Source organism: Scylla paramamosain, chromosome 22 (genome assembly GCF_035594125.1).
Source record: "Scylla paramamosain isolate STU-SP2022 chromosome 22, ASM3559412v1, whole genome shotgun sequence".
NCBI classification, from domain to species: domain Eukaryota; kingdom Metazoa; phylum Arthropoda; class Malacostraca; order Decapoda; family Portunidae; genus Scylla; species Scylla paramamosain.
This window is the reverse complement of record NC_087172.1, coordinates 21,872,129-21,888,956: the sequence shown is the minus strand read 5'-3', so window position 1 is coordinate 21,888,956 and position 16,828 is coordinate 21,872,129. Positions and strand designations below refer to the sequence as shown.

General features: G+C 45.3%; 1 protein-coding gene across 1 annotated transcript; it reads left to right on the top strand.

Annotated features, from left to right (window-relative positions):
- The first annotated feature begins 572 nt into the window (after positions 1-572).
- On the top strand, positions 573-15,889 carry LOC135111832 (probable G-protein coupled receptor CG31760). Its single transcript, XM_064025543.1, is given in 10 exon segments — positions 573-600; positions 699-1,014; positions 1,614-1,714; positions 5,534-5,667; positions 6,219-6,474; positions 7,186-7,324; positions 8,099-8,204; positions 9,053-9,196; positions 15,125-15,319; positions 15,321-15,889. Coding segments are annotated over 10 exon segments (1,452 nt in total). The 3' UTR covers positions 15,354-15,889.
- Positions 15,890-16,828: the final 939 nt, after the last annotated feature.

Sequence of the window (16,828 nt, the reverse complement as noted above, 5' to 3'; positions counted from 1 at the left end):
TTCAGGCAGGGGAGGTCTCGGCGGCAGACCTGCGCCTGCTCCTCTCAACGGAGTGGAGTGGGGCCCTGAACTAAAGGAAGACCACGGCTGTCGTGGCTCTTGACATCGAGGGGGCGTTCGACAAAGTGTGGCACGCAGCCCTCATCACAAAGCTCCGTGCTGTAAGCGTGGACGGTGCACTCCACCAGCTCCTTGAGAATTATTTGAGAGACAGACATCTCAAAGTAATCATCAATGGGCGGGAATCAAAGCCACAGCCCATAAGGGCAAGTGTTCCTCAAGGGAGCTGCCTCGGCCCTTTGCTGTGGAATGTGTATGTCAATGATCTGATGCACCTCGTTCCTAGCGCGAAGGCGTTTGCACTTGACATAACACTATCCCACAGCTACGGACTGGAGGAGGAAGCTGCAGCCAACCGCGATATCAACGCCACCCTGAGCCGCGTTGCAGCCTGAGGAAGGAAGTGGCAAGTAAAGTTTGCCGCTCACAAAACCCAGCAGCTCACTATCAACAGGACAAGTAGACCCCAGCGCCTCACCTTCAACGGGAGGACACTGACGCCACGGAATGAGATGGAGGTGCTCGGGGTCACTTACGACCGTAAGTTGACCTTCAGAACCCACGTGGAGTGACTCACCAGAGAGGCCTCGGGGAAGCTGGCATCCCTGAGGAGAATCTCCTACCTCTTTGACGCCAAGGGACTGGAGTTACTCTACAAGGCGCAGGTCCGCTCCTCCTTGGAGTACGCTCCTGGGGCGGCGCGGCAAACAAGCACCTCGCTCTCCTGGACAAGGTGCAGGACCGAGCGGCGAGGCTCATCAGGAACAGTGAGCTCGGCCTTCAGCCTGCACTGCACACCCTCCAGCACCGGCGAGACGTGGCGGGCCTCACCGTCATGTTCAAGGTGCAACAGCAACGGGTGCCGTACCTACAGGCTCTCCGGCAGCCTGCCCGACATGCCGAAGTCACCTCCAGAGTTGTCATACGTGCCCCTGGGGAGCTGCTCCAGCCCAGGTGCAGAACGTGGCACCAGAAAAGACAGTTTCTGAACACATACATCGGCTGATGGAACGCGTTTGTTACCGTGCATCCAAGTGTTGAGGGCTGGACCAGGCAGCAGTACAAGGTTGCAATGAATGTGTGGTTGCCACAGACAGACAGAGAGAGAGAGGCTTTCAGATAAAAGGCCTTAACAGTGACTTCATTAGCCTAATTTGTTGTATTAAATATGTAAAGTAAACACATATAATGTAGATTTCTACAAATAAAAAAAAAGAGGGGAAGGAGCAGCCTGACTGACAAAGCAGGAAATTTTTCTCAAATTCTAATTATTCATAGGCGAGTATAGATCTCTGAGAGAAATAGATTTGCATGAAATGTAGATTGTATATGTAGAGAGAGAGAGAGAGAGAGAGAGAGAGAGAGAGAGAGAGAGAGAGAGAGAGAGGTGGTTTGTGGGGAGCGGGGTTAACAGTGATACATACGAGTAGGCTATAATTCGATAATTGGCCCAGTACAAGGTTTGGCAGCACCGCAGGTCGGTGAATCCCCGAAAGTAACAACGCCCAAACGCTCAATTCAAAATGATCAGATCTTAGTTTTGTGGATATCAGCGCCACGCAGCTGATACTCTCCTTCACTAAGGAACACAAAGGAGGGACAAGCAGCACATTTCTGGGTCTTGGCATGGCTGTTAGTATTAAGTTGCTATGTGGTGTGAATTATTATTACAATCATTTTTATTATTATTATTATTTATTTTATATTATTATTATTATTGTTATTATTATTATTATTATTATTATTATCATTATTATTATTATTATTATTATTATTATTATTTTTATTTTTATTTAACATTCTTGTAGAATTTTTTTTTCTTTTTTATAAAGTTTTACGATTTTTTTTTTTTTTTTTGGCAATGTAAAAATTCATATAATCAAAGTAATTTTCTACAGACAAGAAGGTACTCGTATGAACATTTATTTCTGCTAAAATAAATAAACAAAACAAACATAGGGACATGCAAAACACATGCTGGCTAGGTGTCCATATGAACTAACATATCGAAATATATGTGCACAATTTTCATAAACATTCTTGCAACATGGACATATTTTTTTTTTTTTTCCCCTTTTTGTTTTGTGATGTTAGCTTCAGAGGCGAGAGACGAGCAGGCAGTTTAGGTGAAGCGGTGAAAGGTCGCTGAGCCAAACCGGCTTTGTGTGTGTGTGTGTGTGTGTGTGTGTGTGTCGTGCTTGCAATATTAAACGCAAAGTCAATGAATTATTATACAGGTAGCCCAAGGGTGATATTAAACGCTGGTCATTTTCGATATTTGATTAATTAAAATTAAGTACAAAATCAGTTTCCATCAAGCAACTTGCAAGTTCAGTCACCAAATTCAACTCACAATTAATATGTCAAACTTCAATATTCATGTTAGCAACATCATACACTATACACAACAACACAATACACAATATCCTATAACTAAATATGAAAATAACAATCATCCTACAATCCTATAAGTTCCCTCCTTTTACCTTCGTCAAATTATCAATTAAGTTTATGGGATCACTGCTGGATCTGGGCAGACTGGTAGATGACACAGGAACTTCCACTAAAAACCCATTGAAGACCAATTGAAAATGTAATACCAATTGAAATGTGAGACGCCAAAAACTATGGAGAACAGATATGACAATTACTCAAGGAAAAAAAAAAAAAAGCTAGACACACTGGTCTCTCAAATATTACACTAACAGCCTGAGACTAAGCTGGACCAGGGCTTCGAGAGACAGAAAAAGGAAGGAAGGGAGACAGAGACAAGGAGAGAGAGAGAGAGAGAGAGAGAGAGAGAGAGAGAGAGAGAGAGAGAGAGAGAGAGAGAGAGAGAGAGAGAGAGAGAGAAGTTGCGTTCAGCCACTCACTGCAGCAGGGAGAAAGAAAAGTTTTGAAGGGTCAGAGCAGCCATTGTGTATATGGCTTAGGAAGGTGACATAGGTGGAGGGGGAGGGGAATTACAGGCTGTGGGAGAGGGAGAAGAAAAAAAAGGACGGGAAAGGGGGATTAACGAAAGAAGGAGGGGAGGGAAGCTAAAGTGAAGGAAACTGGGAGAAACTAAGGAGAGGAGAGGAGAGAAATGGAGAGAATGATGAGAGGAATGAAGATAGGAGAGAAAGGAGAAGAGAGTGGAAGAAGGATAAGAGAGTGAGGACAGGTAAGAAAAGATGGAAAGGGTGATGAAAGGAACATAGGAAGGAAAATGAAGGAGAGAGAGAGAGAGAGAGAGAGAGAGAGAGAGAGAGAGAGAGAGAGAGAGAGAGAGAGAGAGAGAGAGAGAGAGAGAGAGATTACCGGAAAGGAAGGACGCAAAGACTGTAATGAAGAAGAATAGGTGCTCTTTTCCACCTAAAGCACACACAACAGAAGGTAATAAAGCAAATCCTAGAGAAAAAGCTACCCATAAAAAGGGAGAGAGTTCCTAATCAAATATATAACAGAGTGTCTTGATATTCCCCCTCCTGAAATGCTTCATTGCACCGGGAAGTGAAACCCAAAAGAAAACGAGAGAACTGTTTCCAAACTAACCACAAGGGAAAATTAAATAATGCAGTTAACTCTTGCATTACTACGAGAACAGGGGGTGGCGTGGCAGGACAGGAGGTGGTGCACCATCGGGCAGCTGCGGGGCAGGACAGGAGGAGGCGCACCAACGGGGCGTGGCGGAGCAGGACCCAACGACCTGCCGTCGTTGGACCGTTTCGAATGTGAGCGAAGATGTCTTTCGTGTCCCTCCTCCTCCTCCTTTTTCTTCTCCTCCTCCTTCTCCTCCTCCTCCTCTTCCTCCTCCTCCTCTTCCTCATCCTCCTCATCATCATCATCTCATCCTCGATCTCCACCTCTCCTCACCCTTATTTCAGTCTCGCCTTCACCACTCCTTCAGGTTACTTTACTTTGGCCCATACGTCAGTCCCTCCTTCAGTCCCTCCTTCAGGTAACTTCAGTCCTTTTTCAGCCCCTCCGTCAGGTCATTTCAGCCCCACCTTCAGGTTATTTCACCCTCTCCTTCAGTCCCTCCGTCAGCCCCTCCTTCAGATTCCCACCCAGCAAGCCTCAAAGGACATAAGAACATAAGAACATAAGAAATAAGGGAAGCTGCAAGAAGCGACCAGGCTTACACGTGGCAGTCCCTGTATGAAACACACCTACCTATTTCCATCTGTTATCCCCATCCATAAACTTGTCTAATCTTCTCTTAAAGCTCTCTAGTGTCCTAGCACTAACTACATGATTACTGAGTCCGTTCCACTCATCTACCACTCTATTTGAGAACCAATTTTTTCCTATCTCCTTCCTAAACCTAAATTTTTCAAGCTTGAACCCGTTATTTCTTGTTCTACCCTGGTTGCTGATCCTAAGAATTTTGCTTACATCTCCCTTGTTATAACCCTTATACCACTTAAAGACTTCTATCAGGTCCCCTCTTAACCTACGTCTCTCTAGAGAATGCAAATTTAACCGCTTCAACCTCGCTTCGTAAGGAATACTCCTCATCCCCTGTATCCTTTTAGTCATTCTCCTCTGTACTGATTCTAATAGACCTATATCTTTCCTGTAATGTGGGGACCAGAACTGCACAGCGTAGTCTAGATGAGGTCTGACCAGCGCCAAGTATAACTTTAATATTACTTCCGGCCTTCTACTTTTAACACTCCTAAAAATGAATCCTAGTACCCTATTTGCCTTGTTTCTGGCTTCTATGCATTGTTTCCCTAGACGGAGTTCAGAGCTAACTATAACTCCTAAATCTTTCTCGTACCCTGTACCTACCAGAGTTTGGGTGTTTAATGTGTACCTATTGTGTGGGTTTCCTCTACCTACGCTAAGCACTTTGCATTTATTGATATTAAATTGCATTTGCCATCTATCCGTCCATTCATTCATTCTATCTAAGTCTGTCTGCAAGGCGATGGCATCCGCTTCTGACCTAATTAATCTACCTATCTTTGTGTCATCCGCAAATTTACTAACATCGCTACTAATTCCACTATCCAAGTCATTGATATATATTAGAAATAATAATGGCCCTAATACTGATCCCTGTGGCACCCCACTAATGACATGACCCCACTCGGATTTCGAGCCGTTTATTAGCACTCTCTGTCGCCTGTTACCAAGCCATGACCCTATCCAACCTAACACCTTCCCATCTATCCCGTGCGCCCTAACCTTTCTCAGGAGCCTTTGATGGGGCACCTTGTCGAATGCTTTACTAAAGTCCAGATATAAGATATCATAACTATCACCATTATCTACTGCCTCGTACACCTTACTGTAAAAACTTAACAAGTTTGTCAGGCAAGACTTCCCCTTCGTGAAGCCATGCTGTGACTGCTTTATCAAGTTATGTTTGTCTAAATGTTCCCTAATGTTCCTGGCTATTATTGACTCTAACATTTTACCTACAACTGAAGTTAAGCTGACAGGTCTATAATTAGACGCTAAAGTTTTATCCCCTTTCTTAAAGATGGGTACTACATTAGCCTACCTCCACATGTCTGGTACCTCGCACACGGGACCAGTGGAGTGCCCCGCGGCCGGTACATAGAGGGCTCTGGAAGGCACTGTAGGGCTCTAGTGGATGCAGGAGTGGCAGGAGATGTGGGTGAAGGGCAGGGCTAACTAGGCTGTGTTTAACAAGATCGTCTGTGTAGTGTTGTTGTGTAAAGATTGTTGTTGTTGTTGCTGTTGTTGTTTTTGATGTTTTTATTTTTCTCTTGCTTTGTTTTTTTGTTTTTTTTTCCGGTTGTTTATTTGTTGTTTCCTTTCGTTTCGTTCGTTGTTTTTCTTTTCTTTCGTCTCTCGTTCGATTTCTCTCGTTTCTCGTTTGTTTTTTCTCGTTCTCTCTCTCTCTCTCTCTCTCTCTCTCTCTCTCTCTCTCTCTCTCTCTCTCTCTCTCTCTCTCTCTCTCTCTCTCCTAATCTAACTGAACCAAACCAAACCTACCCAAACCTCACCTAACCCAAGCTAACCTAGCCGAACTGAACCTAATCTAACCAAACCTATGCATTAATGACGTGAATGAGGTGCGAGGAAGAGGGAGGGACTTAACCTAAACTACTCTAACCAAACCAAACTAACCTCACCTAACGTAAACCTAACCTAACCTCACTTCACCCAAACAAATTCTAACCTAACCTAACCTAACCTAACCTAGCCAACCTTACCTGACCTCACCTTACCTCACCTACAGGGTATCGCTGACATACCGCGTGACTTCAGCACACAAGATCAAGCTGACGGACAAACAGCTGCTGCAGTGGCTGACGCCCATCCTACTGATCATGCTGGTGTACCTGAGCGCGTGGAGCCTCAGCGCCACGCCCTCCGCCGAGGTGAAGGCCGCTGACTCAGGGCTCAAGTACAAGCAATGCAAATATGATTGGTGGGACCACTCGCTTGCTGCCGGTGAGTGGGAGAGAGAGAGAGAGAGAGAGGGAGAGAGAGAGAGGGAGTGAGGGGGAGAGAGTGAGGCAGTAAGCTAGAGTGAGTGGGGGTAGGAGGAAGAGGGAGAGGGAGAAAGTAAGCTTGTGGAGATGTGAGAGGGATGAGAGAGAGAGAGAGAGAGAGAGAGAGAGAGAGAGAGAGAGAGAGAGAGAGAGAGAGAGAGAGAGAGAGAGAGAGAGAGAGAGAGAGAGAGAGAGAGAGAGAGAGAGAGAGAGAGAGAGAGAGAGAGAGAGACAGAGAGAGAGAGAGAGAGAGAGAGAGAGGCAAAGGGAGAGTGGAGAGGAAATATGGGGAGAAAGGTGCAGTGAGAGGCGAATGACAGGTGAGAAAGAGAGTCATTTTGCATGCAACTGGTGGTGAGAGAGAGAGAGAGAGAGAGAGAGAGAGAGAGAGAGAGAGAGAGAGAGAGAGAGAGAGAGAGAGAGAGAGAGAGAGAATGCATGTACGGACTCATAACAAGCATAAAGACAAACAGGCAAACAAACAATCAGATAAACAAACACGGACGATAAATGGATGGACACACAGACAGAGAGAGAGAGAGAGAGAGAGAGAGAGAGAGAGAGAGAGAGAGAGAGAGAGAGAGAGAGAGAAACTAATATTTTTCATCTTCCCACACAACACACACACACACACACACACACACACACACACACACACACACACACACAGGCGAGGTCCTCTTTCTCATGTGGGGGATGAAGGTGTGTTTCAGCGTCAGGAAGGCAGATAGCTTCTTCGACGAGGCCAAGTACATCTCATGGGCAGTTTACAACATAGCCCTTGTCAACATCGTTATGGTGGCCTTCCAGTGAGTCACGCTTGTCTCATTCACGGATAGTTAACCTGTCTGCATGGATCTGTCAAAGGGGTAACTGGAAATAATGGGTTAGATTAAGAGGATATTTGGTATGGCTACTGTATATAAGAATGGGCTGTGTTTAGGAAGAATATTGTGTATTGTAGTGTTTGTGTTAATGCTTTTGTTATTGCTACTGTGTGTGTGTGTGTGTGTGTGTGTGTGTGTGTGTGTGTGTGTGTGTGTGTGTGTGTGTGTGTGTGTGTGTGTGTGTGTGTGTGTGTGTGTTTGTGCGTGTGTGTGTGATTTTGTAATTAATATTCTCTTTTAGTTTTCTTCTCATCGTATTGTAATTCTCTCTCTCTCCTCTCTCTCTCTCTCTCTCTCTCTCCTCTCTCTCTCTCTCTCCTCTCTCTCTCTCTCTCCTCTCTCTCTCTCCTCTCTCTCTCTCTCCCCTCCTCTCTCTTCATTCCCTTCCTTTTACTTATTTTTCTTCATTTTCTCAATTTTTTTTTTTTCCTCCTGTTTGCTTTCCTCTCTTCTCTTCCTCTTTCATCTTAATTTCTTACCTCCTCTTGTCTCACCCTTTCTTCTTCACTTGTCCTCATTTCTTTTATCCTCATTTCTTTCCTATTACTCTCCTCCTCCTCCTCCTCCTCCTTGTCTTCGTTCATACCCTCTTCACTTTATTCTATCTTCATTTTTTTCTCACCTATTTTAACTCATTCTCTACCACCACCATCACCATCACCACCACCACCACCTCCTCCTCCTCCTCCTTCACAGCCTCATCATCTTCCCCGACGCGGGTCCTGACGTCAAGTATCTCTTCGGCTTCCTGAGGACCCAGTTCAGCACCTCCACCACTGTGCTGCTCATCTTCGGGCCCAAGGTGAGACTCCAAAATTGTGGTACTCCTCCGTCTGCTCCTTCTACTGCTACTACTGCTGTTGATACTGCTACTGTTATTCTCTCTCTCTCTCTCTCTCTCTCTCTCTCGTTTCCCACTGGTTAATCCTCTTTTACGCTTTCCTCCTCCTCGTCCTTTTCCTCCTCCTCCTCCTCCTCCTCCTCCTCCTCCTCCTCCTTTGTGTCACGTGGCGGAATTAACCAAGTCGACGGATTAGCGAAGGTTTTTGTGAGATGCTGCCGGATTATCCAAGCGAGTCATTGAGAGAGAGAGAGAGAGAGAGAGAGAGGAGAGAGAGAGAGAGAGAGAGAGAGAGGAGAGAGAGAGAGAGAGGTTAGATTCATTGATATTAACATGAATTTGTACAATGGCTTATATTGTTATTATTATTATGGATATTTTAAGATCGATATTTTGTTTAGTAGTAGTAGTAGTAGTAGTAGTAGTAGTAGTAGTAGCAGTAGTAATAGTAGTAGTAGTAGTAGTTATATGATTGTTGTACTGTTTTTCCTGTCAGTAATGTAAAAATCTTATTAACCTATCACTGGAACCATAAAAACACCCTTAAAAACCCGTGTAACCTCGACTAGACTACACCCTTTTCATAGTAGTGGAGATGTGGACAGAAGCATTTTAGAAGACTTCAGTCCCTTTTGCTTCCTGTGGCGGCTTCTCCCCTCCCTCTCTTTCCCCTTCCTCGCTCTTGTTTTCCCAGATTTTCACTTGTCTGTATTCTCTCATCATTGTCAACCTATCCTCCTCTTTCTCCTCTTTTTTCCCACTTCTCTTTCTCTTCTTTCCTTTTTTCCTGAGTGAGAGTCTTGTTTCAGTTCTACCGGATCGTGCAGGGGACGGGAGACCAGTACGATAACCGGGCCAGAGCCAAGGGCGTGACGGCAAGCTTCTCCCTCAACGGCCTGGGCGTGATGAACGACGAGCCCGCTGACTTGTCCCAGGAGAACGAGGAACTCAAGGTGAGGCTGATGAAGGCACTGGCGGAGGGGTGATGGAGTGATGATGGCGTGACAAAGGGGGTGATGAAGGGTGGGTGAAGGGGGTGAAGGGGTGATGAAGGGTGATGAAGGGGGGATGAAAGGGGATATTATTATTGTTGTTGTTGTTGTTGTTGTTGTTGTTGTTGTTACTGTCATTGTTTGTTTGTTTGTTTGCTTGTTTGTTTGTTTTCTAATATTAATAGGAAGTAGTAGTTGTAGTAGTAGTAGTAGTAGTAGTAGTAGTTTTTATTGTTGTTATTGTTGTTGTTGTTGTTGTTATTTTGTTAATTTTATTATTATTATTATTATTATTATTATTATTACTGTTGATTATTATTATTATTATTATTATTATTATTATTATTATTATTATTATTATTATTATTATTATTATTATTATTATTATTGCAGTTGTTGTTGTTGTTATTAAGTATTACCATCGTTATCTCTGTTAAGAGAGAGAGAGAGAGAGAGAGAGAGAGAGAGAGAGAGAGAGAGAGAGAGAGAGAGAGAGAGAGAGAGAGAGAGAGAGAGAGGACAATGAACGTAGCAACAACAACAACAACAACAACAACAACTACTACTACTACTACTACTACTACTACTACTACTACTACTACAACTACAATACCACCACCACCACCACCACCACCACCACCACCATGACAGAGTGTGACAGCGTGTCGGGTTGGTGGAGTCAGGCAAGAGGGGAGGAAGTCTTTAGGGAGCGCAACGGTACACCTAAAACAAACACCCCTACTGCTCCCCAGGTCATATTCTGAAAGACTCCCCTCGCCACGCCTGTTCCTCAAAATTGTCTCCTCTGTTCATAATGTAGAAATCTTGTTAATCTGTCACTAGAACTGTAAAAACACCCTTAAAAACCCGAGTCTTTTGTAAGTATGTAGTGGGGGTGCGGCGTAGAGGTGTTTCAGAATATGGTCCACGGTCTCTTATGCTCCCCGTGGCGGCCTCTCCCCTCCCTTTCTCCTTCCCCTTCCTCGTCCTTGTATTCCCAGATTTTCCCTTGTCAGTATTTTCTCCATTTCTTACCATTGCCAACCTCTTCTTTTCTTTTTCGTCCGTTTTTCTCTTGTTTCTCACGTCTCTCTCTTTTTTTATCCTATTCCTCGCATTTCATCTCCTCCTCTCCTTTCCTTCCCTCCTTTTCCTCTCATTTTTTCTATTCTTTTCTCTTTTTCTTCTCGTTTCCCTTTCCTTTCCTCCTTTCCCTATCATTTTCCCTTTTCTTCCTTACTCCTTTCTTCCTCCATTAATTTCATATTCCTACGTTCTCTCCTTCTTTCCTTACCATTTCCCCTTTTTTCCCTCTCCCACTTGCTTTTCCTTTCCTCTTCATCTTCCCTTTTTTTCTTTTCTTTCATGTTTTCTTGCATTCTCTTCCTTCTTTTCCTTCCTTCCTTCCTTCCTTCTCCCTTCCTTCACTTCACTCTCTCCATATCCTTTTCAATTTCATTTTCCTCTTTTCCTTCTCTTTTTTTTCCCCTCCCTCCCTCCCTCCCTCCCTCCTTTTCTACATTCTTCCAATATCCCTCCATCTCTCCACCTCTTCACTATGATGCAATCTCGTCTACCCCTTTTCTCTCTCTCTCTCTCTCTCTCTCTCTCTCTCTCTCTCTCTCTCTCTCTCTCTCTCTCTCTCTCTCTCTCTCTCTCGGTTCTCCTTTGCCCTCAGTTTTTTTTTTTATTCTCATTCTGCTTTTCTCTCTCATTTATTTACTTTTTTCAGTGTTTCCTTTCCATCTTGTCCTTCTTTTTTCATTATTCTTGTTCCCCTTCCTTCTTCCCTCTCTTTCTTTCTTTCCTCTTGTGTTGTTTTACTTTCCCTTTTCTTCTCTGAGTTTCTGTTTCCATTCTTTATATTTCAACTTCCTTCTTGTTTCATTAACCTTTTTATTCTTTCTCTTTTATTCTTTTCCCTCGTTTTTTTTTTTTTTCTTTCTTTCTTCCTTCCCTCCTTAACTTATTCTTCATTAGTTTTGAAGCCTGGGAAAGACAAGATTAGCTTCCTATTCTGTATTTTTCTCCTTGTGACCAATTTAAACCATACAAACCAATCGTACACTCCTCTGAATAAATTAAAAGTGTTTCAGAATATTTATACTGATAGCGATCCTGTATCGGGGACCAGCCTCTATCTACTCCCTTCTCGCAGCCTCATCTCCCTCCCCAACCCTCCCCCGCCTCTCACTGGACGCTAACATGCTGCCGACCAAATGTTGTGTCTGCTGCAGACCGCGCTCCGTCCCTCCCTGCCTGAGTTCACATGAGAACTGCGGCGAGGGCAAAGATCCAAGCGAGATTAACGTAGTTTGAGCAAATAATTTCCCGTTTTCTGCTTTTCGTTTTCTTTTCGTTTTCTCTTAGCTGGATACTTGAGTTCATTTTCGTCATCCTTTGTAAGTGAAAAGTATATTTAAAGAATGCAGTGTTAGTGAAGATGCAAAAAAGATTAGCTTATTAAATTTTCATCCAAATAATCTCTTTCATCTCGTGTCTTTTTTTTTTTTCTTGTGGTTTAATATACTTCTTCATGCTTGGTAAGGAAAATATGAAAGAAAAAGGAACGTTTGCAGAAACAGAAAATCCCTTCACTTAAATCCACCCTCTGCCTCCCTGCCACTCCCTCCTTGCTTGCCTCCCTGCCTCTGTCTCCCACTTCTTCCCTACCTCCCTCCTTTCATTCCACTCCCTCCTTGTTACTCCCCCCCCCACTTCTTCCATCCTTACTTCCCTATCCCCCTTCCTCCCTCTCTACCTCCTGCCTGCCTGCTTCCATTCCTCTCCCTCGCCTCACCTCAACTAGTGTTGTCGCTTTCATAGACCTGAAGAGCGCTTTCGATGTTGCCAACAGGGAGGTCATTCTCGACCAGCTCGTGGACTTCGGAGTTACGGGCAACCTCCTGGGGTGGGTGCGGGAGTACTTGCGTAACAGAACCTCCCGTGTTTTGTTCAAGGGTGCGAGCAGTACAGTTCAGAAGTTCGAGCTTGGTACTCCTCAAGGTGGCGTTCTTAGCCCATTCCTTTTTAATATCTTGATGCACCGTATGCTTTCCTTACTTCCTGACGTCCCTGGCATCACAGTCACCTGTTATGCAGATGACATTTGCATCCACGCGCACACACCAGCAGTCCTACAGCATTTCCTCCACTCGTTCTCTATCTCGTCCTCTTTGTGTGGCCTCATCATTTCCCCAGAAAAAGCCGTATTTTTACTCTTCAGAACCCGAGATCCCTCCCAGCCTTTACCGTGGGGCACAGTGTCATCCCTGTGTGCACACAGTATGTCTACCTTGGTGCGCCTGTGAGAATTCTCTCATCCACGCCCGCTCGTCAGCGAGTTCATCCTGTGGTTCGTGATCTCCTGACTCGGCTACAGTTACGCCTGACTCCTCTTCGGTGGCTCCTTAATAACGCTACTGGTGTCTCCATCCCCGTGGCCAGGACGATTTACACGGCCTACATTCGATCAGTCGTTGACTATCTCTCCCCTGCGCTTGTGCAGCTGCCCAAATCTACACTGGAGCCTCTGGAAAAATTCCAGAACACAGTCATGAGACTCATCTTAGGCTGTCCCATGTCCACCAGGATAGTCAACATGCTGCATGAGCTTGACCTCTCGCCACTAATTGAAAGGATCCATGCAAATGTCACCTATTTCACCGTCAAGTGCCTCCACTTCCCCCATCTCTCCTGTCACTATTCGCAAGTCATTAGGACCTTCCTTCAGCCTCATCCCCGCCTGCCTCGGCTGCAGCCCGGTGGCCGTGCTCTCATCAAAACTGTCTGCTCTCAGCTGCAACGTTTGGACATCAATGTTCCTGTGGCTGACATTTTCCCTCCACCTCCACCCTGGATGCTGCCACTCCCGATGGTCCACTTCACTCCCACCTACAAGGCTCACCCTCCCGTCCTGCAGAAACAACTAGCCCTGGACGCCATAGCATCGGTCTCGGCTACCATCGTCACGCCACACCACCTCTACACGGATGGGTCTGTGCAGGCGGACGGCACAGCAGGGTGTGCAGTTTACTCTCCTGACGCGGCACCTCCAGCAGAGGGCTGGGTTGGACGTCGGCTGCCGGCTCAGTCCAGCTCCACCTTTTGTGAGTTGCACGGCATCCTAGATGCTGTGAGTCTCCTCTGTGAAAGACGCCTCAACGGTGTCGTCATATGCGACTCCCAGGCAGCCCTTTATGCCCTTTCTTCGCCAAACCCAGTCTGTCGTCATCTGGTTAACAGGATCCTGACGGCCCTGGCCTTGGCTCATGACCGATTGTTGGTCATTAGGTTCCTTTGGATCCCCTCCCATGTCTCGCTAGCTTACAACGACACAGTGGATCGCCTGGCTAAAGCTGCTTGTGGCCTGCCTGCCTGCGACGCTGGCCCTGCCCCCTCCCTCCGGTGCCTCAGGACCAGGATCCGAGCAGCCTCCCTACTCTCTACGGCCGACAGGACTGCCGACCAGAGGGCGGCCAGTGTTACTATTCAGCACTATGATGCCTTTCGTCACCATCGCTTCAAGTATCGCCGCCGGGGGCTATGGGTGAGGAGGCATAATGTGGTGTCGGCGCGGCTGCGGCTCGGCTACCGCCCACTGTGGCAGGTGGCTGGCTTGGGAGACGAGCCTCACTACACCTCCTGTCCCCTGTGCCACTCTCCCAACTCGAATCACTTGCGCCACTACTGCCTGGACTGTCCTGCTGTGGGAGACCTGCTCCCGCGCGAACAGCCTCTCCTCGCCGTGTGCCAACACCTGCTGCAAGGCGACCATCTAGACCTCATGTTAGCCCAACACCCACAGTTTGGCGGCTGTTAGCAGTGTCTTTCATTTTACCACCCCTCAACTATTTATGTCACCTTTGACCTTTAGCATTCATAGTTTTTTCACTGTTGTACTATTCTTTTATTTTGGTGTTTATTTTTATTTTATTTTTTTTATTAATTCTTATTTTATTCTATTATGTTTATTTATTTCCTGTTTTCTTTATTTATCTACCTATTTCTTTCTTTAATTTCCTTGTTTATTATATTTATTTCATTATATAATTTTCTTTCCATATTGATTTTCCATATAATATTATTATTATTATTATTATTATTATTATTATTATTATTATTATTATTATTATTTATTATTTTATTATTTATTATTTTATTATTTTTTTATTTATTTATTTTCTGTCGTTACTGTTCTAACTTCACTTGTTTTGGTTATTGTTATTGTTCTTGTTATTGTTCTTGTTCTTGTTATTGTTATTATTGTTTTTATTGTTCTACTACTGTTCTTCTGTAAACTCATGTTTTTTGATCGTATGTATAGTCTGACGCCTGCCTTGTGCGCAATAAATTTATCAAACAACAACATTCCTCTCCCTCCCACTCCCTCCCAGTCTCCCTCCCTACCTCCCTGTCACTCCCTCCCTCCTTCCCTCCCAAGCGTGTTTTTCATTCACAGGAAGAGATAAGGAGGCAGCTGACATTTTGAAAGGGCCACGGTAGGTAGGTTGGTACGTGTTTGTTGTCAATAATCTCCCTCTGTGATGCCTTTGATGTTTAGTGAAGGTTCTCAGTATTTTTTTTTCTTTTTTTTTTTCTTTTATACTCGTTGCACGTTTTCTATAACCTTCCTGCTTTGGTTGCGTGGGGTGGAGGGGGCACTGTTTTTCCTGTTGATTTTTTTGTTTTTTGTTGTTTTGTTGTTGTTTTAATTGTTGTTGTTGTTATTATTTTATGCTGTTCATGGTGAGGAGCTAGGCTACTGATACTTATATACGTAGCTCTTTACTACTACTACTACTACTACTACAAAAACTACAACTATTATTATTACTCATTACAACTACTACTACTACCAGCACCACCACCACCACTCTGTCCCCGCAGGAGGAGATACAGAAGCTGGCGGCGCAGATGGAGTTTATGAAGATCGTGCACATGGAGATGAACAACCGCCACCTCAAGCCGAAGCCCAGTGGGTACTTCAGCGACAAGAACCCCGCGATGGCCGGCCCGACGTCCCCGTCTGGGCCACGCACCACCGACGCGGGCCAGGAGAACGCCCCTGCCAAGCTGTCCTCCCCCTGCAACTGAGGTGGCCGACGATAGGGTATGACTAGTGGCCAACAGTGAAGAGGTGTGGCTGTAGACTGCGGCGGGGCGTAGAGTCTGCCAAGGAAGCGCAGTTCTGTTTGTATGTTGAGTGTGGTTGGTGGCTTTCCTGGCCCGTATTCTGGGTATTGTCGTCACTTCGGCGTCTATATCGACTATTTTCAGGCTCTAACAGGTTATTTAAGTTTCCTCAGGGTGTTTTTGGTCATGTTTCTAGTGATAGTTTAACAAGGGGTGCGCATCGTCAGTAAAAACACGCCCGTGAGGATTTAGGTAACCATCTGTCTGAGGATAGTTTTAATGGGACTGTTTATAATATGGGTCCTGTGGTGGTGAAGGTGAGGGTTTGTATAGTGACGGCAAGGAGTCCCGTCACTGCAGTCTTACGGTGTTGTGAGTGAAGCGATGGGCGTGTTTGTTCTGAGCCTCGTGAACCCGTGAGTGAAGCAGTGAAGTGGGATGTGGTGCTTCACGCGTTCAGGATTCAGCGGCACGTCCAGAATTGGTGCCGCGTCTGTCTGTTTGTGCATGTGTTGCCTCGATGCCTCCGCCAGCTGTCAGTCCTTCGTCAGGCCAGCCAGTCAAGCGTGGTGTGGGTTCATATTCTAAAATACTTCCCTCCGCACCTCCATTGTTTTCAAAAGGCCCCAGTTTAAGTTGCATGGATTTTAAGGATGTTTTTTACTGTTCTAGTAACAGTAATAAGATTTTTACATTATTAACAGGAGAAACACTCTCGAGAACCCGGCTAATCATCTCTGTGGCCTTTGAAAATAGTCGTGGTGAGTGAGCAAAGAGTTTCTGAATGCGGGTCGTGATGTGTGTGTGTGTGTGTGTGTGTGTGTGTGTATGTGTGTGTTTGCGCGCTTCAAATATTTTTTCTATTTTTTATTTCAGGAATATGTGAAAAAAAAAAACATTGCTTTGATCTAACCAGCACCTAAGTGAATGACCGGATTGGCACTGGCTGGCTGGCTGGCTGGGAGAGGTAGAGCCAACAGAGGCATCCCAGACGGCACTGACAGACTAACGTACCACCTGCTTTTGGTTCTAGCAAGGGGGTCCATTGACAACAAGTGAGGGCAGAGGTACAGGAAGGAGGTGTGGGTGTAATTTAGTTAAGCAGGAAGCAACGGTGTATATTTCGTCTTAGTTAATCTTAGTTGAGGTTTGTGCACGCAGAGGGAGGCACTGACGAAGGCAGTGACGAAGACGAGGACTTTCCCGTGTGCGTGTGGAAGCCTGGGAACCACATTCTAAAACACCTCCTCTCCACACCTCCACTACATTCAAAAGGCTCTAGTTGAAGCTACACGGGTTTTTAAAGGTGTTTTTATGGTTCTAGTGAGAGATTGACAAGATTTCTATGATATTAATAGAGGAAACAGTGTTGAGAACCCCGCTAAGCGTTTCTGTGGCCTTTGGAAATACGAGTAGTCGTGGTTGAGAGAGTAGTGTTTCTGAATGCGGGTCGTGATG